This window comes from Salmo trutta, chromosome 9 (genome assembly GCF_901001165.1).
Source record: "Salmo trutta chromosome 9, fSalTru1.1, whole genome shotgun sequence".
Taxonomy (NCBI): domain Eukaryota; kingdom Metazoa; phylum Chordata; class Actinopteri; order Salmoniformes; family Salmonidae; genus Salmo; species Salmo trutta.
Window position 1 is genome coordinate 23219108 of NC_042965.1, and position 25442 is coordinate 23244549.

At 41.3% G+C, this 25442-nt stretch overlaps 1 protein-coding gene across 5 annotated transcripts; it reads left to right on the forward strand.

Annotated features, from left to right (window-relative positions):
- The first annotated feature begins 1179 nt into the window (after nt 1–1179).
- usp30 (ubiquitin specific peptidase 30) lies at nt 1180–25436 on the forward strand. Of its 5 annotated transcripts, none has more exons than XM_029763091.1 (13): nt 1180–1349; nt 17228–17337; nt 17449–17631; nt 17810–17913; nt 20890–20988; nt 21121–21166; nt 21248–21342; nt 21456–21515; nt 21746–21832; nt 21948–22028; nt 23429–23651; nt 23888–23996; nt 24136–25436. In XM_029763091.1, exons 2-13 carry the CDS (start codon nt 17238–17240, stop codon nt 24380–24382), a joined length of 1434 nt encoding a protein of 477 aa, XP_029618951.1. In that variant the 5' UTR covers nt 1180–1349; nt 17228–17237; the 3' UTR covers nt 24383–25436. The 5 variants fall into 5 exon arrangements, with proteins under 5 accessions (XP_029618951.1, XP_029618947.1, XP_029618950.1 ...); XM_029763087.1 differs by lacking the exon at nt 1180–1349 and adding an exon at nt 16523–16631; XM_029763090.1 differs by lacking the exon at nt 1180–1349 and adding an exon at nt 16530–16618.
- Nucleotides 25437–25442: the final 6 nt, after the last annotated feature.

The window sequence follows — 25442 nt, forward strand, 5'->3', positions numbered from 1 at the left end:
TGCCAGTGCAAGGATTTACTATAGGGATTCGATCATTCTTTTCATAGTTTAAGAATCAAGGAACATCTATTGACCCTCAGAACTAATCTAAACCTTTCTCTAATTAAGATGCAGATCTCTAGTACTCTACAAGCTCAGCTACTTCTGCTTAATCCTGAGTCAATGTGCAAATAACATTAGACAAATCTTTGTCTGTCAGAATGATCTTTATTCGCCATGTATATTTACACATACCCATAATTTGCCTTAGTGAGAAGGTGCTGCCAGCAATAGACAACAAACAGAATACAGACGCATGTCCACATAGACATCATAAAGAATAGACAATAAAGAACAGTAAACATAAAACATTGGAGTATAGGCTGATTACAGAGGGAATATATACTTTACAGAGAGGCTATATCTATATAAGCAGAGGAATGTGTGTGTGTGTGTTGGGGGGGCTGTCACAAACACACACACCTGTAGTGAGGGGACACTGACACCCTCTCTGTCTTTCAAACCAATACACATATCACAAATTCTTATTTACAACGACAGCCTACCCCGGCCAAACCCGGACGACGCTGGGCCAATTGTGCACGCCCTATGGGACTCCCAATCATGGCAGGATGTGATTCAACCTTGATTCAAACCAGGGATTGTAGTGACACCTCTTACACTGAGATGCAGTGCCATAGACCGCTGGGCCACTCGGGAGCCCTAGAACTCTCTCTATATTTGGCTGTCTGTCACACACACACATATGCAGAGAGAAAATAAGAAGGGACATTGTCACAGGTCTGTGATAGGCTATAGGCTGTAAGCTTTTTGATCCCTTCACAATGATTATGGAATCAATCCTAACAATGTTGTATGCTAGTCAGGTTTGTATTTAAGATGTTATTTAGAACATTTCTGTGGATAAAGTAGAATGCTTTTTTAGCATGTGACAACCTGTGTAATACGTTTTAGTCACGCAGGCGCCATTTTAAAATGAAAGCGAGGCTGAGGTGGGTAACCCCCGGAAGTCGCTAGTCAAAACAACAATGCACTGGATTTATATCGATACATGGGCAGATGTTAGACTTTTTAACATTTATTTTTAATTTAACTAGGCAAGTTAGTTAAGAACAAATTCTTATTTACAACGACGCTGGGACAATTGTGCGCCGCCCTATGGGACTTCTAATCACGGCCGGTTGTGATACAGCCTGTAACGTTAATCGAAACAGGGTCTGTAGTGACGCCTCTAGCACTGAGATGCAGTGCCTTAGACCGCTGCGCTACTCGGGAGTCCTGTCTGCCCAAGGCAGTCAAACTAAGAGGTTACTGTAACTGGATCGAGGATTACATTCACGATGTACAAGGTAAGATTATGTATTTGTACTTTTTTTTGCAGCTAGCTAGGTAGCTAACGTAACTTTGTAGGTTGAAAAAGGTGTAAAGTTGTTATTTTACATCGCTTATTTGACCATATTACTGAATGTTTTCAGCTATTCCTACATACAACATTTGTAGTTAAGTATTTAGTTAATGTTTCCTGTTGTTGTGCTTGCCATCTTGGTATAAGTATGGTTTCCGTCAGGAGTGAGGCAGGCAGGTGTAGTTTGACAGCAATGTCACACATTGCCCTCACATTATTCGTACATAATTCAGGTAGATGCGGGTCAGTTAGGAAAGTAGGTGTCAATTGAGTAATTCTGTTTCTATCTGCAAATTAGGATAATATTACTTTAGGAACAAACGGAAATGCGCTTGGATGCACGACTGTAATGGCAAGTGTGGAGGTATCAGTGTTGCCAACTAATTTTCAGGATAAATTGCTAGAGGCAGGGTGATTTGTTGCTAAATGACGTTGTGATGTCATTGCGTGATAACGTAAAACTGCGTCATTACGTTGAATACACAATAACGTTACACAAATTGACTGGCCATCTCGGATTTGTTCAGGTCCAGACTCCCACTCTTTTCTGTACTTCTGGCTGTACAATTTTGATTGAGACATGTTGATTGATGTTGTACGTTCTGTTCAAGATCAAACATTCATGACCAACTATATTTATTGGGTTTGGCTCGTCGAACCCGTACTACTGCTGCTGCAGTCAGCCAACGATGATTTGCAATCTACTGAAATTGCTGCTGGCCTGCTACTGACGTCGCTCACAATGCACTTTTGCAGCCAGGCACGTGTGTTGTGACTGAGTGTGTGACAGAGAAAATCGTTTTTGTGTCATTTAGAGGGAAAATACGAGCATTTTAGCATTTGAGTCACTTTTCAAAAGTTCCAAATAAATGTTTTAAAGTAGCTAAATTTGTTGCTAGGTGCTGTTTGGAGAAAAAAAAGTTGCCAGGTAGTCTGCTAAATCTAGCAACAAAATTGCTAAATTGGCATCACTGTGTTTTATTCGTGTGCTAGGATTCCATGAACTGCGATCCACAAATGGAAGGTACTATATGTGTTTCAAATTTACCCAATTCCCATTTTCATCTGGAATAATAAAATGGTCATGTAATCCCTTAAATTACATCGCTTTTTACATTTTTTACAATGTATTTTTACCCCCTTTTTCTCCCCAATTTTGTGGTATCCAATTGTTAGTAGTTACTGTCTTGTCTCATCACTACAACTCCCGTACGGACTCGGGAGAGGCGACGGTTGAGAGCCATGCGTCCTCCGAAACACAACCCAACCAAGCCGCACTGCTTCTTAACACAGCGCGCATCCAACCCGGAAGCCAGCCGCACCAATGTGTCAGAGGAAACACCGTACACCTAGCAACCTGGTCAGCGTGCACTGTGCCCGGCCCGCCACAGGAGTCACTAGTGCACGATGAGACAAGGATATCCCTGCCGGCCAAACCCTCCCTAACCCGGATGACGCTAGGCCAATTGTGCGCCGCCCCATGGGCCTCCCGGTCGCGGCCGGCTGCGACAGAGCCTGGGCTCAAACCCAGAGTGGCACAGCTACTGCGACCACTGCGCCACCCGGGAGGCCACAAATTACATCCCTTTATGTTATTTTCAATTAGATATAATAGACCATAATTGAATAATTTTGACCCCACCAGACAGTTACAATACTTAGCAGTATTTTCTTCAAACCCCTCACTAGTGAAAATCCATAAATCTATGCAATAACCAAACCTCTTAAGTTTTTAATTTCAGGCAAGTAGCCTTTTTTTTTTGCATTGTTTTGGGTTCTGCTTTGATTTAGCCTAAGTTAATGCATTATGGAATTGTATGGACAATCCATATCATTATCTGTTCTTTGTGTGTCCCTTATGGAAGGTTCTAGTAGTTGAAACGTGTTACAGTTGTTCGTCCTGATGTTCTAGGCTGACTGCACCCATATGTATTATTTTGTAAATATATTCTGTTAATAGTTAACTAAAGTTTGTCGCAACATCCCGACCGCCTACTCTTCTTCTTTCTTTGGATTACCTGCCATTTAGGAGTAAACCTTCCCACTGCCTTCATCTCACCTTATGGTGTGTTGAAATAAATATTATGTCTAACGTTACTTGTCTAACTTCCCTGGGCTAGGTCCCACCCTAGTCAACAGCCAGTGGAATCGCGTGGCGCGAAATAATGCTATAACTTCAATTTCTCAAACATATGACTATTTTACACCATTTTAAAGACAAGACTCTCGTTAATCTAACCACATTGTCCGATTTCAAAAAGGCTTTACAGCGAAAGCAAAACATTAGATTATGTCAGGAGAGTACCCTGCCAAAAATAATCACACAGCCATTTTCAAAGCAAGCATATATGTCACAAAAACCAAAACCACAGCTAAATGCAGCACTAACCTTTGATGATCTTCATCAGATGACACTCCTAGGCCATTATGTTATACAATACATGCATGTTTTGTTCAATCAAGTTCATATTTATATCAAAAACCAGCTTTTTACATTAGCATGTGACGTTTAGAACTAGCATACCCCCCGCAAACTTCCGGTGAATTTACTAAATTACTCATGATAAACGTTGACAAAATACATAACAATTATTTTAAGAATTATAGATACAGAACTCCTTTATGCAAACGCTATGTCAGATTTTAAAATAGCTTTTCGGCGAAAGCACATTTTGCAATATTCTGAGTACATAGCTCGGCCATCACGGCTAGCTATTTTGACACCCACCAAGTTTGGGACTCACTAAACTCAGAATTACTATTAGAAAAATTGGATTACTTTTGCTGTTCTTTGTCAGAATGCACTCCCAGGGCTTCTACTTCAACAACAAATGTTGTTTTGGTTCAAAATAATCCATAGTTATATTCAAATAGCTCCGCTTTGTTCGTGCGTTCAGGTCACTATCCGAAGGGTGACGCTCGAGCGCATTTCGTGACAAAAGATTTCTAAATATTCCATTACCGTACTTAGAAGCATGTCAAACGCTGTTTAAAATCAATTTTTATGCGATTTTTCTCGTAAAATAGCGATAATATTCCAACCGGGCAACGTTGTATTTATTCAAAGGCTGAAAGATTTTTTTTTTTTTGAATTCTCGTGAATGCGCATCTCCAGTGTCACTGTCCCCAGGCTGACCACTCACAAATTCTCCTGCTGTTCTTCGCCCAGAGACAGCAGACACCCCATTCCACTTTCTGGCGGCTTTAGAGAGCCAATGGGTGCCTTAGAAAGTGTCACGTTACAGCACAGATGCTGTATTTTCGATAGAGATGCAACAGAAGGACAACAAATTGTCAGACAGGGCACTTCATGTATGGAATCTTCTCAGGTTTTGGCCTGCCATATGAGTTCTGTTATACTCACAGACACCATTCAAACAGTTTTAGAAACTTTAGAGTGCTTTCTATCCAAATCTACTAATTATATGCATATTCTCGTTTCTGGGCAAGAGTAGTAACCAGTTTAAATCGGGTAAATTTTTTATCCGGCCGTACAAATACTGCCCCTAGCCCCAACAGGTTAACTCACTTTTTTCTTTTTTTTCCCCAGGTGCAGTTCTACTCTGAAAGTCCATTCATCATGGAAACTAAATGCAACTGTAAAGCTGGCCCGGGACAGTGCAACCATGCCCTCGGTTTACTGTAAACCATAGCTCATTACATTAAAATGGGCTACACTTCTATTCCACCAACAGAAAGCTAAACATGCTTGCCTCAAACATGGCACATCCGATGCGTACGTCAGGCCTGAAGTCTTTCCTGTGGCTCAGTTGGTAGAGCATGGTGTTTGCAACGCCAGCATGGTGTGTGCAACGCCAGGGTTGTGGGTTCGATTCCCACGGGGGGCCAGTACAAAAAATAAAATAAAAATAATGCATGAAATGAAATGTATGCATTCACTACTGTAAGTCGCTCTGGATCAGAGCGTCTGCTAAATGACTTTTAAGCTTCAATCATGACTAAAATGACTAAAATGACAAAAATGACTAAAACATGTAAATACAGTTAAATTATCGAAAGTAAAGCCACTGAGGAAAGACAATGCACCTGCCAACAAGGTCCGCAGGACTTGAAGGGATTGTGCCAAATAAGTATTGTCCAGTCCCTACACCATTGCCCAGTAAATAGTTTGCTATGAACCTTATGCAAAACCTTGCTGCAATAGGAAGCAACTGCCAGATATATACCTTGCTGGCCTCAAACTCAGAGCATACTTTTTTTGTGAAATGCAACAATTATTTCCTTGAGTCTGAAAAGTTGGTAGACATGAAGTCCAAGTTGGACCAATACTTTTTGAGCACTTCCTGCCAGTCCTGTGTAGGAATAAAGAAAAAATAAATCACACTGGTAGGTGGACAGGTGTGTCTCTGGTCCACACTCCAGTCCAGTTGGTGGCGGTAATGCACCTTAAAACCTGTTGAGGACAGACGTTCCGCCAGCGGGACCCCTAGCCAACAGCCAATGGAATAGAAGGGCGCAAAATACAAAACGTCAAAAATCTCAGAATTCAAATTTCTCATACAATCAACTATTTTACACCATTTTAAAGATAAACTTCATGTTAATCCAACCACATTGTCCGATTTCAAAAAGGCTTTACTGCGAAAGCATAACATTAGATTATGTTAGGACATCACCTTGACAAGAAAAACCACAGCCATTTTCCAAGCAAGGAGAGGCATCACAAAAAACAGAAATACAGCTAAAATGAATCACTAACCTTTGACGATCTTTATCAGATGACACTCCCAGGACTCAATGTTACACAATACATGTATGTTTTGCTCGATAAAGTTCATATTTATATCCAAAAACCCCATTTTACATTGGCGCGTGATGTTCAGAAAATGTATTGCCTCCAAAACTTCCGGTGAATGAGCATATCAATTTACAAAAATACTCATCATAAACGTTGATAAAATTTACAACAGTTATTGAAAGAATTATAGATACACTTCTCCTTAATGCAACCGCTGTGTCAGATTTCAAAACAGCTTTAAGGCGAAAGCTGTCGTGGAAAATTGTCTTAAGAACATAATACTCTTACAAGAACTTGTGAATTCAATATAGACTTTAATACAGAGTAGCAAAGCCGAGCCCTTCCATGGAAGGACCCTATTACACACGTAACAGAGCCAAGCCCCTCCATGGAAAAGACTAAATTCTCATATTACTGAGTCCTATCTTTATATGATTCTGTCTTTGCATAACGTATAGAGTCCCCTCCCTCTATATGAATATAGCTTCCCTTGACCGTTCTTTACCATTATCTCTCCATATCAGTTGTTGCTTGTTAACGCCCACATCTGACAGCTGTATAGGTTATAATGCTAGCAGGGCCTCCTCATGTGGTTTCTCTGTGCCCCTTTGTCTGACTATCTCGATGTATTTGGGGCCCTTTCTGCATAACTCAAGTCTGGTTGTCAGGTCGCTATGCCTCCCACCGTGGCCTGTTGCTCTATCAGAACCAGATGTCTTCTTCTCCTCCTATAGCCAAAATATTTATGTTCTTTCTCCTTCAGCACAGCTGCTTATCTCCCACAAAGCACATTGTTCAACATTCTGAGTACAGAGCTCAGCCATCAAAGCAAGCTATACAGTTACCCGCCAAGTTCTGGAGTCAACAAAACTCAGAAATAGTATTATAAATCTTCACTTACCTTTGCTGATCTTTGTCGGAATGCACTCCCAGGACTCCCACTTCCACAAGAAATGTTTGTTTTGTTCGATAAACTCCATATTTATGTACAAATACCTCCTTTTGTTTGCGCGTTCAGATCACTATCCAAAGGCAAAATGCGCGAGCGCAAAACCAGAGACGAAAAGTCAAAATGTTCCATTACTGTTCGTAGAAACAAGTCAAACAATGTTTACAATCAATCCTTAGGGTCTTTTTATCATAAATATTCAATAATATTCCAACCGGACAATAGCGTATTCATTACAGAGGAAAAAGAAGGAACGGCGCGCCTGGGTGACCGCGCAGTAAACAACTCATAGGTCTCAGGAAGTCCACTGGTTGAATGGGCTCTTATTCTCTCCCCAGTAACAGTCGAAGCATGAAACAAGGTTCTAAAGACTGTTGACATCTAGTGGAAGCCTTAGGAAGTGCAAAATGACCCCACAGACACTGTAGTTTGGATAGGCAATCACTTGAAAAACTACAAACCTCAGATTTCCCAATTCCTGGTTGGATTTTTCTCAGGTTTTTGCCTGCCATATGAGTTCTGTTATACTCACAGACATCATTCAAACTGTTTTACAAACTTCAGAGTGTTTTCTATCCAAATCTACTAATAATATGCAAATATTTGACTCTGGGCCCGAGTAGCAGGCAGTTTACTCTTGGCACGCTTTTCATCCGAACGTCAAAATACTGCCCATTATCCCAAACAGGTTAAAGTTGGTTGCCAACCGCCATATAAAATCCTCAGAAGAAGAAGAAGGTGGAAAGGTGATACCCTGGTGCCATGGTAATAATAAATAACGGTGTATAGTTTATTCAGTGATGTACAGGACTGGACTTTGAAATGTTTGTAATTCCAGTTACATGATTGAAGCTTAAAATATGTCTATAATTGAAGTTAACCTATTTGATTGAAGCTTGAGCTTTTTAATGAACTGTGAAATTATTGACGCTGGAGACATGTATTTTGATAATTAAATAGTCATGTTTGAAAAGCATTTGTCATGGTATTCTTCTCAGGTAGAACAGTATATCAATCTATTGTACATCACAGAAATACAGGGTTCTCCCTTAAGCATTACAGTGGCTGTGTACATTGAGGGTTAGACAAATGGATAAATGCTTACAATAAACAATTCTTCATTCATTCCCATATAGTGGAAGTGGGTAGGGCCACAAGATAAGTGTTCTTTAAAAAAGTAGCCCTTGGAAAGTTGAGTACAGCGCATACAAACCACAGCTGGTTAACTGAACTGGCGAGTGTCAGGGGGATCACGCTATCAAATATGTCTTCTAAGCCTGGCAATCAGCTTTCAGGGTGTCAGTCTTTAACCCCAGTGTACAACATGATGAACCTGGGATCACACTGGAAACTGAATGGTTGACTTCTTCGTGAGTCATTCTCCTTTGCCAGCCAATCTATTTCATCACGCGCTGCCTCCAGCTGCTCTTTCGTAGGAAGGGGCTTCTGTGTAATCATGCTTTGGGAATAGCAGCTCTGCAACCTGGTTGGAACTGAAGATAAGCTGTTAGGATATTTGTGAACTTGTATTTTCTGGTGATGTAAAAGAAGTGGGGATAATGTAGGATAATTAGCCTAATATTATAACAGAGATCGGCAGGTGTAAAATAGTTTACCATTTTTTAAATGTCAGTCAATGTGAACAATTCAGAATATTCATTACTGTAACAAAACATGAACTCCAGAAATACTCACCATGGATCACCAACTAACTCCGCAGTGGGCTCATCTGTCTATCTTTTCAGCATTGACAGGGGCACTGTAAAAAGTGAAAGCAAATGTAACTATAATGATAGTGTAATTTCATAATCATTAGCATTTTAAACTAGTAGCTCAATTTAACTTACATTAACGTTATACTTCTAAGAGGCCTCCTGGAATTGTCTAATATTACTACACAAAAACAAAAATAGCCCTGTCAGGGTCCTCATCCAGCTGCCCTCAGCAAAGCGTTTAGAGCACACTTGTGTTTTACATTCTATAAAATCATGAATACAGTGCATTCAGGAAAGTATTCAGACCCCTTCCCTTTTCCCACATTTTGTTACGTTACAGCCTTAGTCTAAAATGTATTAAATATATGTTTTTCCTCATCAATCTACACACAATACCCCATAATGACAAAGCGAAAACTGGTTTGAAGATTTAGCATTTTTAAAAAAAATAAAACAAAATAGAAACACCTTATTTACATAAGTATTCAGACCCTTTGCTATGAGGCTCAAAATTGAGCTCAGGTGCATCCTGTTTCCATTGATCATACTTGAGATGTTTCCACAACTTAATTTGAGTCCACCTGTGGTAAATTGAATTGATTGGATATGATTTGGAAAGGCACACACCTTTCTAAATAAAGGTCCCACAGTTGACAGTGCATGTCTGAGCAAAAACCAAGCCATGAGGTTGAAGGAATTGTAAGTAGAGCTCCAAGACAGGATTGTGTCAAGGCACAGATATGGGGAAGGGTACCAAAACATTTCTGCAGCATTGAAGGTCCCCAAGAACACAGTGGCCTCCGTCATTCTTAAATGGAAGACATTTGGAACCACCAAGTCTCTTCCTAGAGCTGGCTGCCTGGCCAAACTAAGCAACCGGGGGAGAGGGGCCTCGGTCAGGGAGGTGACCAAGAACCCGATGGTCACTCTGACAGAGGAGCTCTAGAGTTCCTCTGTGGAGATGGAAGAACCTCCCAGAAGGACAATCATCTCTTCAGCACTCCACCTATCAGGCCTTTATGGTAGAGGTTCCAGACGGAAGCCACTCCTCAGTAATAGGCACATGACAGCCCGCTTGAGGTATGCCAAAAGGCACCTAATGGACTCTCAGACCATGAGAAATAAGATTCTCTGGTCTGATGAAACCAAGATTGAACTCTTTGGCCTGAATGCCAAGCTTCACGTCTGGAGGAAACCAGGCACCGCTCATCACCTGGCCAATACCATCCCTATGGTGAAACATGGTGGTGGCAGCATCATCATCCTGTGGGGATGTTTTTCAGCGACAGGGACTGGGAGACTAGTCAGGATCAAGGGAAAGATGAGCGGAGAAAAGTACAGAGAGATCCTTGATGAAAATCTGCTCCAGAGCACATAGGACCTCAGACTGGAGGGAAGGTTCACCTTCCAACAGGACAACGATCCTAAGCACACAGCCAAGACAACGCAGGAGTGGCTTTGGGACAAGTCTCTTAATGTCCTTGAGTGGCCTGGACTTTAACCCGATTGATCTCTGGAGAGACCTGAAAGTAGCTGTGCAGGGATGCTCTTCCTCCAACCTGACAGAGCTTGAGAGGATCTGCAGAGAAGAATGGGACAAGCTCCCCAAAAACAGGTGTGCCAAGCTTGTAGTGTCATACCCAAGAAGACTCTAGGCTGTAATCGCTGCCAAAGGTGCTTCAACAAAGTACTAAGTAAAGGGTCTGAATACTTATGTAAATGTGAGTTTATTTATATATATTTTTTTATACATTTACAAAAAAATCAAAAAAACTGTTTTTGCTTTGTCATTACGGGGTATTGTGTGTGGATTGAGGGGGGGAAAACAATTTAATCAATTTTAGAATAAGGCTGAAACTTAACAAAATGTGGAAAAAGTGAAAGGGTCTAAATACTTTCCAAATGCACTGTATGTCAAACTTTTAGAATATGTTTACCAAGTTACATTATGTGCTTTGGACATACACTACATGGCCAAGAGTATGTTGACACCCAATGCATAAACGGTTCTGTGTTTCCAAATTTGTGGCAACAGTTTGCGGAAGGCTCTTTACTGTTTCTGAGTTTATGGAATAAGCTATTTTCGCTTTAAGTTGACTTAAATGGTGCAGATCTCAGTTCCTTAACGCCTACGTTCACTGCTCCTACATTTTTGACTCATCCTACTACAGTTTATACTTTTATATAATCTTTGTTGTTTTGTCTTTGTCTATAGTTTCTCTTAATGCTAGGCGGTTACTAAACAATGTGAAGCGCAAGGCCTTATTTTTATTTGCTAAACAATTTCAAACTGATTTTTTCAAGAGTCTCACTCAATTTCAGCTGATGCCAACTTCTGGAGGTCACAGTGGGGCAACGATATTTGTCTTTCCCATGGATCTGAACGCTCTGCTGGTGTCACTACAATGAAAAATACCTTTGGTGGTAATATTCTACACTCAGATGTGACCCCTTTGGCCACTTTATTTGTCTTGTGATCAGTTACAATGACATTACACTCATTACTGTAAACTTCTACGGGTACAACACCATACATGAGAATGATGAGTTGCTTGAATCTATAGAGAAACATATACTTCATTGGTTATCTAAATTTCCAAATTCATTATAATTGATAGGAGGGGACTTTAATATTACTATAGATAATTCAACTGATAGATGGCCCCCAGGTAGGCCAATCAATCAGAATTTGGGTTTAATGCTTTTTATGGAAAAGTTTGATCTTACTGATATATGGAGAGAGAGGTTTCCGGCCGACAGATCGTTCACTTGGAGTAACAAAACAGGTTCCAGACAATCCAGAATAGATTTTTGGCTTATATCCAAATGTATTGATAGTGAGTGTGTTACTACAAACATGTGTACTACTCCCCTCACAGACCATAGGGCCATTTACATTGATATCAAAATATTTACCCCTGATACTAACCTTGGTAGAGCATCCTACTGGAAGCTAAATAGTTTGTTATTAAATGATATAGTTACATTTGAGGTTAAAGATCTGCTTTCACACTTTTGGGAAAGGGCTTGTGAAGAAAAATCTTATTGCAAGAACTGGGAGCTCTTTAAAATTGAGGTGTCCAAATACCTTAGAAAATATGGTAGTAATCTTGCTAAGACCAGAAGAGCTGAGGAGGAAAAGGTGATCGTTAAGGTAACTTCCCTTTCTCAGAGGTCCCCGGCCGGCCCCTCGGGGGAGGAGAAGATGGAACTGATTGAGTTACAAAATAAACTGGATCATATATATATAGATTAAATAAACTGGATAATATATATAGATTAAATAAAGTGGATAATATATATAGATTAAAAGCAGAAGGAGCCTTTATTATATCTAGGAAAAAAATGGATTGAGGAGGGAGAACAGAATTAATCCTATTCCTTTAGACTTGAGAAATTTCACTCTACAAATAACACTATCCATAAGTTAAACATTGATGTTGTTATTACAGATGCCCAAAAATGAATCGCTAAATACTGTAGCAATTTTTACATAAAATTGTATAGCTCTACGTACTGTCAGGAATCCACAGATATGTATTTTTGACTCACTGAATAATGTTCACCCTATCAGTGATATAGAATCTAAACAGTGTGATGAACTCATCAAAGTTGAAGAGATTATAGAGTCTATCAAACATCTAAAGAACAATAAATCACCAGGTGTTGATGGAATTACATCAGAATTTTACAAATTATTTTCTGAACAAGTAGCTCCCTTCCTATTTGAAGTCTTTTTAGAGAGTATAAAAAACAATGTTCTCCCTCCTACAATGAGTCTGGGTTAATAACACTGATACCTAAGCCTAAAAAAGAAGTGCTGCTCATCGATAACTGCCGTCCAATTTGTCTTCTTAATAATTACTATAAGATATTAGCCTTACTACTTGCAAAAATAATTAAAGAAGTCCTGGATGCAATCATTGATGAAACAGTCTGGCATTATGAGGAACAGACATATTTCTAACAATATCAGACTAGTATTAGACATACTTGACTACTCAAACCTAATAACCGAGGATAGCTTCATATTATTTTTAGATTTTTATAAGGCATTTGACACAGTAGAGCATCAGTTCCTCTTCCACTCCCTTGAGAGACTTGGCTTTGGGGATGTTTTCTGTAAGGCTATTAAGACTCTCTATACGAATGGTAACAGCTCTATCAAATTGAAATATGGCACCTCACCTAGATTTGAATTAAAGAGAAGAATTAGGCAAGATTGTCCTATCTCTCCGTACCTGTTTTTATTAATCACCCAACTTCTTACAAATTCTTTAAATAATAGTCCTGTACAAGGTATTTCCATAGCTGGTAAAGAAATTATTATAAGCCAGCTGGCTGACGATACTACACTTTTTCTGAAAGACGCTAACCAAATTCCCATATCGATCAATGTGATACAATCCTTTTCCAAAGTGGCTGGTCTATATCTTAACATTAATAAATGTGAACTCATGTCTGTGAAAGATTGTGTGACACCTTCATATTATGGTATTCCAGTAAAAGAAGAACTTACATATTTAGGCATAACCATTACCAAGGATCAGAAGTCGAGAGGCTTACTAAATTTTAACCCTCTTATTAAAAAACCCCAGAAGAAGCTAAATCAATGGCTACAGAGGGACTTATCTTTGAAAGAAAGAGTCCCAATAACCAAGGCTGAAGGTCTCTCTAGACTAACATATGGCGCTCTATCTTTATATCTTGACTGTAAAATAAGCAAGGAAATGGACCAGATGCTTTTCAACTTTCTGTGGAGAAACCGTACCCATTACATTAGGAAAACTGTTGTAATGAACACTTATGAGAATGGTGGGCTGAATTTTCTGGACTTTGCTACCTTAAATAATACTTTTATGATCATCTGGATAAAACAATTCTTAAGAAGACCCACTATGTGGAATTGTATTCCTCATCATGTCTTCTCTACTTTTAGTGGCCTTAACTTCATGTTGGTTTGCAATTATAATATTGACAAAGTTCCAGTGAAACCTGCCAATGAAAAGCAGAAAGTTTTCTTGTCACGGTCCTTAATATATAATCATAATTTTTCTCCACACAGATATTATATATGGAATAATCGGGATATATTGTATAAAATACTTCTTTGTTTTTAGAATATTGGTTCTGAAATAATATCCTATTGGTGAGCCAACTGGTAAATGCAGAGGGTCTTTTACTTAGTTATAAGGAATTCTTATCACTTTACAAGGTCCCTGTAACACCTAAAGATTTTGCAATTGTTTTAGATGCTATTCCCTCAGCTGTTGCTTTATTATTCAGGAACGTGTCAAGACCTGACCCTCAGAGCCTACCTTCCGTTGACCCTGTTGACTCATCAGTAGGAAAGATTTGTTTCTCTTTTGACCATTCAACAACAGAGCGATACAAACCTTGTTTCAGCAGGATGTTGTATCTATACCTTATGTCATGCCTTATTGGAATGGATTTATTGATAATATCTGTTGGAAAAAAGTTTGGATGTTGCCACACACATACCTACTTGTTAACAAAATTAAGGAAGTTTCCTTTAAAATTATTTATAAATACACTGCTCAAAAAAATAAAGGGAACACTTAAACAACACAATGTAACTCCAAGTCAATCACACTTCTGTGAAATCAAACTGTCCACTTAGGAAGCAACACTGATTGACAATAAATTTCACATGCTGTTGTGCAAATGGGATAGACAACAGGTGGAAATTATAGGCAATTAGCAAGACACCCCCAATAAAGGAGTGGTTCTGCAGGTGGGGACCACAGACCACTTCTCAGTTCCTATGCTTCCTGGCTGATGTTTTGGTCACTTTTGAATGCTGGCGGTGCTTTCACTCTAGTGGTAGCATGAGACGGAGTCTACAACCCACACAAGTGTCTCGGATAGTGCAGCTCATCCAGGATGGCACATCAATGCGAGCTGTGGCAAGAAGGTTTGCTATGTCTGTCAGCGTAGTGTCCAGAGCATGGAGGCGCTACCAGGAGACAGGCCAGTACATCAGGAGACGTGGAGGAGGCCGTAGGAGGGCAACAACCCAGCAGCAGGACCGCTACCTCCGCCTTTGTGCAAGGAGGAGCAGGAGAAGCACTGCCAGAGCCCTGCAAAATGACCTCCAGCAGGCCACAAATGTGCATGTGTCTGCTCAAACGGTCAGAAACAGACTCCATGAGGGTGGTATGAGGGCCCGACGTCCACAGGTGGGGGTTGTGCTTACCGTGCAGGACGTTTGGCATTTGCCAGAGAACACCAAGATTGGCAAATTCGCCACTGGCGCCCTGTGCTCTTCACAGATGAAAGCAGGTTCACACTGAGCACGTGACAGAGTCTAGAGACACCGTGGAGAACGTTCTGCTGCCTGCAACATCCTCCAGCATGACCGGTTTGGCGGTGGGTCAGTCATGGTGTGGGGTGGCATTTCTTTGGGGGGCCACACAGCCCTCCATGTGCTCGCCAGAGGTAGCCTGACTGCCATTAGGTACCGAGATGAGATCCTCAGACCCCTTGTGAGACCATATGCTGGTGCGGTTGGCCCTGGGTTCCTCCTAATGCAAGACAAAGCTAGACCTCATGTGGCTGGAGTGTGTCAGAAGTTCCTGCAAGAGGAAGGCATTGATGCTATGGACTGGCCCTCCCGTTCCCCAGACCTGAATCCAATTGAGCACATCTGGGACATCATGTCTCGCTCCATCCACCAACGCCACGTTGCACCACAGACTGTCCAGGAGTTGGCGGATGCTTTAGTCCTGGTCTGGGAGGAGATCCCTCAGGAGACCATCCGCCACCTCATCAGGAGCATGCTCAGGCATTGTAGGGAGGTCATACAGGCACGTGGAGGCCACACACACTACTGAGCCTCATTTTAACTTGTTTTAAGGACATTACATCAAAGTTGGATCAGCCTGTAGTGTGGTTTTCCACTTTAATTGTGAGTGTGACTCCAAATCCTGACCTCCATGGGTTGATAAATTGGATTTCCATTGATTCTTTTTGTGTGATTTTGTTGTCAGCGCATTCAACTATGTAAAGAAAAAAGTATTTAAGAAGATTATTTCTTTCATTCAGATCTAGGATGTGTTGTTTAAGTGTTCCCTTTATTTTTTGAGCAGTATATTATCCTGCCAACCACTATATGAAGAAGTTTAAGGAAAACATCAACTCAAATTGTTCCTTTTGTAATGACCACCCAGAAACAGTGTTGCATCTTTTTTGGCATTGTATTCATGTAAGAAAAAACTGTGGCAAGACATCAGTAGATTTATAATTGAACACATTTATGAAGATTTTACACTATTGTGGAGAGATGTACTGCTTGGATTATTTACCTACGATAGAAATAAGCTGAAACATTTTATGTAATTCATTTCATTATTCTTTTGGACAAATTTCATATTCACAAATGTAAATTTACAAACAAAACACCACATTTTCTTACCTTACAAAAATAAATTGAACTGTATTTTAAGACAATTAAATACTCTTGTTAGAATAAGTGTATGTATGTCCCTTAAGGTCCTTGTGTAATGTGATATTGTACCCCCTAGCCCAATTGTCCTTTGTATATTATTTATATATACTTGTGTTACCACATGTACTTCCTGTATTGAGTTGTTGTTAATTATAAAAATAAAAATAAAAAGTCTGCGACAAATGACTTCCTGTACAGCTGTGTTTGGTCCGTCAAAAATCCAAAGACTCCCAATTTAAGTTCCACTACGTTAGCTCCGAGAGTATGCCGTGGTGCAGACCAGCGACATCTGAAAAGCTTATTCGGGAGTTCCTGTACTCTGGTACCATTGTCAGGTCAGACCTGAATGTTTAAAAGGTCTTTCTTTTCGCGCATTAAATGTGTGATTGTGTCGGGGTTTAGCGAAGTGTAGTCAATGAGCTTGCTCTTTCTTAGTGCGCAGTTCGAACGGCGTTTTTAAGTGGCGCACACACAAACGACGCCAAAGCAATCGAGTACTGTTGATCTGACTGCATCAATCTGAAATTAACGAGTTGACGGACTACTTTTATGGGATTACCATACCACCTGTTAGCAAAATTCCAACATGTTTTAGAGAAGTCGTTGTGTCGTAGTAGACTATGTCAAAAAGAGCAATCTACAGTAGCTAACGTTTATAGGCAGATCTGTCTGTCAAGTCGACAGGACTGCCTGTCGTTGGCTGCCGAACATGTCACATGAAATTCGACTCACATGAACCAGGAATTATCTAGTAAACAGGGTTATTGAGCTAAATTGGCCTCCGCTGCTGCTTTGGATACATTAGAGTTTGTTAGGTATGGCGCACACAATATATTCAGAGTAACTAAAGGGAAACGCATTTGATGTCCCAACAGTTCAGTCTTTTCTATGAGACTGTCAATAATATGTATCACTTTGGAATATTTTTCAGGAACAAAATTATGAAAAACTGGGGAGTCATTGGTGGAATAGCGGCTGCCATGGCTGCTGGAGTGTATGTTCTATGGGGTCCAATTACAGACAGCAAGAAAAGGAAGAAAGGTAAGCTTGCCCAATGTCTGTGTAGGCAGTTAAAGATGGGATCACTAATGTTATGTAGGTGGATGTTTATGAGGGCCATTGACTGTATACTAAAAAAAGTATCCACCATAGGCATGGTACCAGGCCTGCTGAACCTGGGAAACACCTGCTTCATGAACTCTCTGCTCCAGGGCCTGGCAGCCTGCCCTTCCTTCGTCAAGTGGCTGGATGAGTTCACTAGCTGCAAAGGTGTGTCAGAGGGTGAGCCAGAGAAGGACCCCAAACTTTCCACAACTCTCCTGCAGCTTCTCAAAGGTAGTGATGGGCGAAGAAGGATTCAGAATCCCTGTATGCTCAATTGTTAGACTCTATGGTTGCAACCCAAATGGCACCCTATACCCTATGGTGCACTACTTTTGACCAGGACCCATGTAATGCACTATATAGGGTACCATATGGGATGCACCCTGACAGTACATTCTCTGATTTGCAGCACTGTCAAACGACAACACTGGGGAGGAGGATGTGCTGGATGCAGGGCGTCTGCTGGAGGTCCTCAGACTCTACAGGTGGCACATCAGTTCCTTTGAGGAACAGGTACTTTATCCTTACTTGTTAAGCATTTGGGAGCATTATTTCAGAGCATTCAAGTCAATATTATTGTCTTTAATCTGTTCCCCATAAGAATTCTGCTCCACGTTCAAAACAAATTAAAAGGCAGCCCTTCCAGTCGAAGCTCACATCCACTACAAGACTATGGTACTTTCCAATGGAGCAGCAAGAAATCCCCCTATGGATTTCACATGACTTGGCAGGGGTACAGCCAGGCCCAGCCAATCAGAAAAAGTTTTATATTACCCCCCCCCCCCCCCCCCCCCCCCCAGACGATCCCGTTGAAGAAGCCGGATGTGGAGCTCCTGGGCTTGTGTGGTTACACGTGGTCTGTGGTTGTGAGGCCGGTTGGACTTACTGCCAAATTCTCAAAAATGACATTAAAAGCTATAGTTGACTTCTGAAAAACTCAAATGGATGTAAAAACAAGTGGAAAGAGGAACTATGGTAGAAATTAACATTAAATTCTCTGGCAACAGTTCTGGTGGACATTCCTGCAGTCAGGATGCCAATTGCACGCTCCATCAACTTCAGACATCTGGCCTTGTGTTGTGTGACAAACTGCACATTTTAGTGGCCTTTTATTGTCCCCAGCACAAAGTGCACCTGTGTAATGATCATGCTGTTTAATCAGTTTCTTGATATGCCACACCTGTCAGTTGGATGGATTATCTTGGCAAAGGAGAAATGCTCACTAACAGAAACAAATGTGTGCACAACATTTTGAGAGAAATAAGCATTTTGTGCATATGGAACATTTCTGGGATTTTTTTTATTTCAGCTCATGAAACACGGAACTAACACTTTACATGTTGCATTTTATATTTTTGTTCAGTCTATGACTGAGATATGTGGTCGTCCTACCTACACTACATGACCAAAGTATGTGGACACCTGCTCGTCGAACATCTCATTCCAAAATCATGGGCATTATTATGGAGTTGGTTCCCCCCTTTGCTGCTATAACAGCCTCCACTCTTCTGGGTAGGCTTTCCATTAAATGTTGGAACATTGCTGCAGGGACTTGCTTCCATTCATCCACAAGAGCTTTAGTGTGGTCGGGCACTGGTGTTGGGCGATTAGGCCTGGCTCGCAGTCGGTGTTGCAATTCATCCCAAAGGTGTTTCGATGGAGTTGAGGTCAGGGCTCGGTGCAGGCCAGTCAAGTTCTTCCACACCGATCTCGACAAACCATTTCTGTATGGCCCTCGCTTTGTGCACGGGGGCATTGTCATGCTGAAACAGGAAATGGGCTTCCCCGACTGTTGCCACAAAGTTGGAAGCATAGAACCGTCTAGAATGTCATTGTATGCTGTAGCGTTTAAATTTCCCTTCACTGGAACTAAGGGGCCTAGCCCGAACCATGAAACCAGCCCCAGACCATTATTCCTCCTCCACCAAACTTTACAGTTGGCACTATGCATTGGGGCAGGTTTGGCATCCGCCAAACCCATATTTGTCTGTTGGACTGCCAGATGGTGAACTAAAGGTAAAGGAGGACTGAGCACGCCCCCATTCTCATCGACAGGGCTGTAGTGGAGCAGGTTGAGAGCTTCAAGTTCCTTTGCATCCACATCACCAACAAACTATCATGGTCCAAACACACCAAGACAGTTGTGAAGAGGGCACTACAAAGCCTATTCCCCCTCAGGAGACTTAAAAGATTTGGCATGGGTCCTCAGATCCTCAAAAGGTTTTACAGCTACACCATCGAGAGCATCCTAACTGGTTGCATCACTGCCTGGTATGGCAATTGCTCGGCCTCCGACCACAAGGCACTACAGAGGGTAGTGCGTACGGCCCAGAACATCACTGGGGCCAAGCTTCCTGCCATCGAGGACCTCTATACCATTCGGTGTCAGAGGAAGGCCCTAAAAATGGTCAAAGACTCCAGCCACCCTAGTCATAGACTGTTCTCTCTGCTACCGCACGGCAAGCGGTACTGGAGCGCTAAGTCTACGGCCAGAAGGCTTAACATCTTCTACCCCCAAGCCATAAGGCTCCTGAACAGCTAATCAAATGGCTACCCAGACTATTTGCATTGTCGTCGTCCCCCTTTTACACTGTTGCTATGCTCTGTTTATTGTCTATGCATAGTCACTTTAACTCTACCTACATGTACAAATTAGCTCGACTAACCTGTGCCCCCGTACATTAACTCTGTACCGGTACCCCTTGTATTTAGCCTCGCTACAGTTATTTTACGGCTGCTCTTTAATTATATTTTTTACTTAACACTTATTTTTCCCAACTGCTTTGTTGGTTAAGGGCTTGAAAGTAAGCATTTCATCTGTTGTATTCGGCCCATGTGAAGCGTGACTCATCACTCCAATGGCGGCGAGCTTTACACCACTTCAGCCGACGCTTGGCATTGCACATTGTGATCTTAGACTTGTGTGTGGCTGCTCGGCCATGGAAACCCATTTCATGAAGCTCCCCACAAACAGTTATTGTGCTCATGTTTCTTCGAGGCAGTTTGGAACTCAGTAGTGAGTGTTGCAACTTACCAGCACTCGGCGGTCTTTTTCTGTGAGCTTGTGTGTCTTACCACTTTGCAGCTGAGCCTTTGCACCTAGACGTTTCCACTTCATAATAACAGCACTTACAGTTGACCGGGGCAGCTCTAGCAGGGCAGAAATTTGACTAAGCTACCTGTTGGAAAGGTGGCATCCTTTGACAGTGCCATGTTGAAAGTCACTGAGCTCTTCAGTAAGGCCATTCTACTGCCAATGTTTGTCTATGGAGATTGCATGACTGTGTGCTCAATTTTATACACCTGTCAGCAACGGTGTGGCTGAAATAGCTGAATCCACTAATTTGAAGGGGTATCCACATACACAAAAGTATCTTAAGATGAATGCACTAACTACGTCACTTTGGATAAGAGCGAGTGCTATATGACTAAAATGTAAATATATAAGGTATATTGGTTTAATCTCTCGTCCCTATTTACTTTTCTTAGGATGCCCATGAGCTCTTCCATGTCCTCACCTCTTCCCTGGAGGAGGAGCGAGACCGACAGCCCAAAGTCACCCACCTCTTTGACATTCAGTCCCTTGAGGTAAGTTGTCACTCCCCTTCCTTTAATACTCACAGTCCTGCTAAGCTTTGTTTCTTTCAGCACAGTGTGTTTTTGATGTAAGTTAATTGTAGTTTTGCCTTCTGACTTCTGTTCCTTTGTTTTTGGCATCAGAGTCTCCCAGATATAGATGATAAGACATTAAGCTGCAAGAGTCGAGGTAAGGAGGCAAATAGTGGTGTGGAATATTTTACTAGAGAAGTAGATTTTGGGAAAATGGGAACTACATTTGCTCTTCCAGGCCCTCTTCATCCTTTACGAAGTCCTTGGAAGTTTCCACATCCTTTCCATGGCCGCCTAACAAGCAATATGGCTTGCAAGCGTTGCGAACAACAGGTGATTAATGTATTTGTTTATTTTTCATATCACGTGAATATCAGATATTTGGCAGTGTACTGTCATTAAATCAGTGGTTTTTTTGTGCTATTAATTCATTTTCTTGTTCGCAGAGTCCAGTGCGATATGACTCTTTCGACAGCCTCTCCTTATCCATCCCTTCGCCGCAATGGGTAAGCAGAATGGGTGACGGGAGAAAAAATACATGACGGAAACCTTGAAATCATTCAGGTGACGGTTTTCCTTGTACCACTGGTGGTACAATTATCATTGATATGTGTACACCAAGGTAGCTGGAGCAAAATCTTGCACGAGTACAGGTAACCCTGTTCTACAAGACTGTATGTAAAATAATAGCTTGTGAGCTACAGTATACGCAATGTGCTGAGTATATTTCCCTTAGGGCTGGCCTATCTCTTTGGATCACTGTCTCCAGCACTTCATCTCTTCAGAGACCATTAAAGAGGTGGAGTGTGAAAACTGCACCAAGGTACTAGTCTTCACTTGGTTGGTTAAGAAAGAGGAACTGTTCTTCTGTGAGCCTATGGGTATGTTATTTTGGAGCTTTAGAATGAACCTTGTTTTGACATCTTCTCTCCCGTCAGCTTCAACAAGGCGCCTTAGTGAATGGGCATGTCCTGGAAAGCCAGAGGACAACCTTCATCAAACAGCTTAAACTGGGAAAGGTAATGGTCTTTCCCACTAACCATGTTTTTATGCAAGTAAAGTCAAAACATATACACAGAAATTGCTGTGATAGACACAGGAAGTTTCGGCACAATTTTAGAAATGCCGACAGATAATTTGTTCGTTCGACATGGTGGGATCTTTTTGTATTGGTGAAATTAATTATACAAGAAATGGCGGTGGAAACATCCTTTATGCGCAAATATTGATTAGATAACCATCATATCGAAGTAAACTTTGAGTCACAATAATATGGTGTGTGGTCTTCCCACTACGACTCAGGAAACCATGCAGTTTATTAGACTACGCTGCCCTACTAAGGCAAAACGCAGTAACTATGAATTTGGTCAGAAATGTTTGATCTGTTGTAATGGCCAGGTATATTATCTGATTTAATGTTGGCATTTAGTTTCTTGACACAAGAACGAGCCAGTTGATCAGAATATATTATGGAGTATCAGAAATTCCTGTCTAGACAAAGGGAGTTACTGCATTTTGCCTTTTGTAGTGCAGTGCAGATGAAACAAGTTATGAACTTCACAGGGTGGTGAAAGTGCACGGTGATGAGCTTGATGCTCCTTTCCAATAAATATCCAGGGTCGTATTTTCAGTAGTTGAAAATGCAATGGAAACACATTGGACTTTAGATTTTTATTCGGTACATCAATCAAATATATTTAAAGCCCTTTTTACATCAGCAGATGTCAGAAAGTGCTTATACAGAAACCCAGCCTAAAACACCAAACAGTAAGCAATGCAGATGTAGAAGCACAGTTGGCTAGGAAAAACTCCCTAGAAAGGCAGGAACCTAGGAAAAATCCGACAGAGGAACCAGGCTCTGGGTGGCCAGTCCTCTTCTGGCTGTGCTGAGTGGAGATAAGAGTTTATGGCCATTAAGGCCAAATCGTTCTTCAAGCTGTTCAAACGTTCATATATGACCCACAGGGTCAAAAAATAATCAGTGATTATAGAGGGTGCAACAGGTCAGCACCTCAGGAGTAAATGTCAGTTGGCTTTTCATAGCCGAGCATTGAGGTCGAGACAGCAGGTGCGGTAGGGCGGGAGAGGGAGGAAACTACATGAAACGTAAGCAAAAAAGTACATTTTGTGTGCACTACATCACGGAATGATTTCTATCTGCAACAAAATGTGCAGATTTTAGAATATTCACATGAAAATCTGTCGCCAATTGGATGGAAACCTGCCTATTGTGACCTACTTGATGATATGTGAAACAATTGCTGTGTACTAAATGGTTTCACTGCTTTACTGGTATCCCCCTGCACACATCACTATCCGATGCATTTGTGTCTGGCTTCAGCATATCCTTGTCCTCAGTTATGTGACATACTGTATACAGGTATATGACGGTGTGTGTTTGTGTGACTCCTCCCTCCAGCTCCCACAGTGTCTCTGTATTCACCTGCAGAGACTGACATGGTCTAATGAGGGTACGCCCATAAAGAGACAGGAACATGTCCAGATCTCAGAGTACCTGTCTATGGACCGCTACAAACACCGCGCCACCGTTCAGAGGCTCCAGCGCATTAACTGTACTCCCAAAACCATTAAAGCAGAGGATTCAGGAGAGGCTGCAGATAAGACCCCTCCCAATGGCAAAGGTAGGGTGAAATCACTTTCCTGGGACTAAATTGCTTGTCTTATGACCTCTTATTACCTTTTCAGCTTGAGAGGACTGAAAACGGTCATGATTGTTCTTGGAAATTGGCCTTAGATTATTTGGGATTTGTTTGAGGACAGATACTCCAGATTACTCTCATAATGTAATTGTTATTTTACAGACTTTTGAAAGGCCTTGTACAACAGTAAGATCATACTGTATTCTACTTATTTTCAGATATAGAACACCATAACAAGAACAAGCCTCTGTCCAATGGAACCTGTTCGTCTGTCTTTCTCCATTCTCCTGGGTTGAACCCACAGGTCAACCTCACATATGACTACAGGTAAACACAACCTGATAATCTTAAACAGCCTTTTCATATCAATAAAGAGAAGAACCAATTATACAAAATCAGATAAATTGTCTTGGAATTATAGCGTGTACTCTGATAACACTGTTGAATACACCATGTCTCTCCACAGCTCCTCAGAATACCACTTTCAACTGATGGCTGTGTTGGTTCACCATGGTGACATGCACTCAGGACACTTTGTCACTTACCGCCGCTGCCCTCCCTCGCCCCGCAGCCCCTCTCCATTCAGCTCCCAGTGGCTGTGGGTTTCAGATGACTCTGTACGCAAGGCCAGTCTGCAGGAGGTGCTGTCCTCCAACGCCTACCTACTCTTCTATGAGCGGGTGAGACGGCTCCGTCTACTGTTGGAGGAGTAGAGCCCCGGAGCACTGAGCCAGACTGGACACCTACTCCCCTGCCAACCCATACCACCACAGCCATGAGTGCCACAGAAAACACCCCCTGAAGTGTAATTCTCCTTACCTGTAGGATTGTGCTTTAACAGTACAAAAGATTATGCTGCTCTACTTTGACCTCCTGTCATATTAAAATCATGAATGTCCCCCTCGTCTTTTACATCGATTTAGGAGGCACTGCCTTTTAGATCCCAGAGATTGCCTACCTGTAGGAATGATTGGACTGTTCTCAAAAACATCTCAGAATACTGGTAGTCGTTTCACAAAAGATTTTCGTTACTTCAACCAAGATGTTTTAGGCTTAATGGGTGTTACTAGATTAGGAAATGTGCAGGTACTTGATATGTAATCACTGTCCTCAGCCATTTCAGTCTGGAAATAATCACTCAATATATTGTAAAATGTAGGTTTATTTAAAATAATGCAATGTTTAAATTGACATTGTATATAAGCTGCTGTTTATTACATTTTTCTACGTGTGTAACAAATTCAGAATACTGTAATAACGTGCAGGTGGTTTGGATTGTAGTCTAGCTCCACATGTCTGCAGACCAGTTACTTTCGTCTAGAATCATTTCTGCAGTTGTTGCACAAGATCTCATGGTATCAAGCTAATGTGTATATTGTTATTTTTGTTCCTAAATGATATTGAAGCAACATGAGTTTTACAACTCTTTTATAGAGCAGCGGAATTGGAATTTATAGCAATGTAACAAATTTACCCCAAATATTGTCTGAGTTGCCAAAGTGTTTAAAGTTGTGGTGGCAGTGTGTACAACTACAAAATCTAAGTGTGTATTGCTCAACAAGCATACCAGTTGTTATAAATACTGCCATTTACTCACTCTCCTCCTAGTATTGAATTAGGATGCAACCTCTAAATAACCCTCTAACCCATTTTCTGATCAATTTGCACTAATGTATATTTTGAAGATTTGTGTGTGTGAGATCTGTCAAAAAGTTGATTGTTTTCATAGATACAATTATGAAAATAAAAAATCTATGTAAAGAGTTACCACAT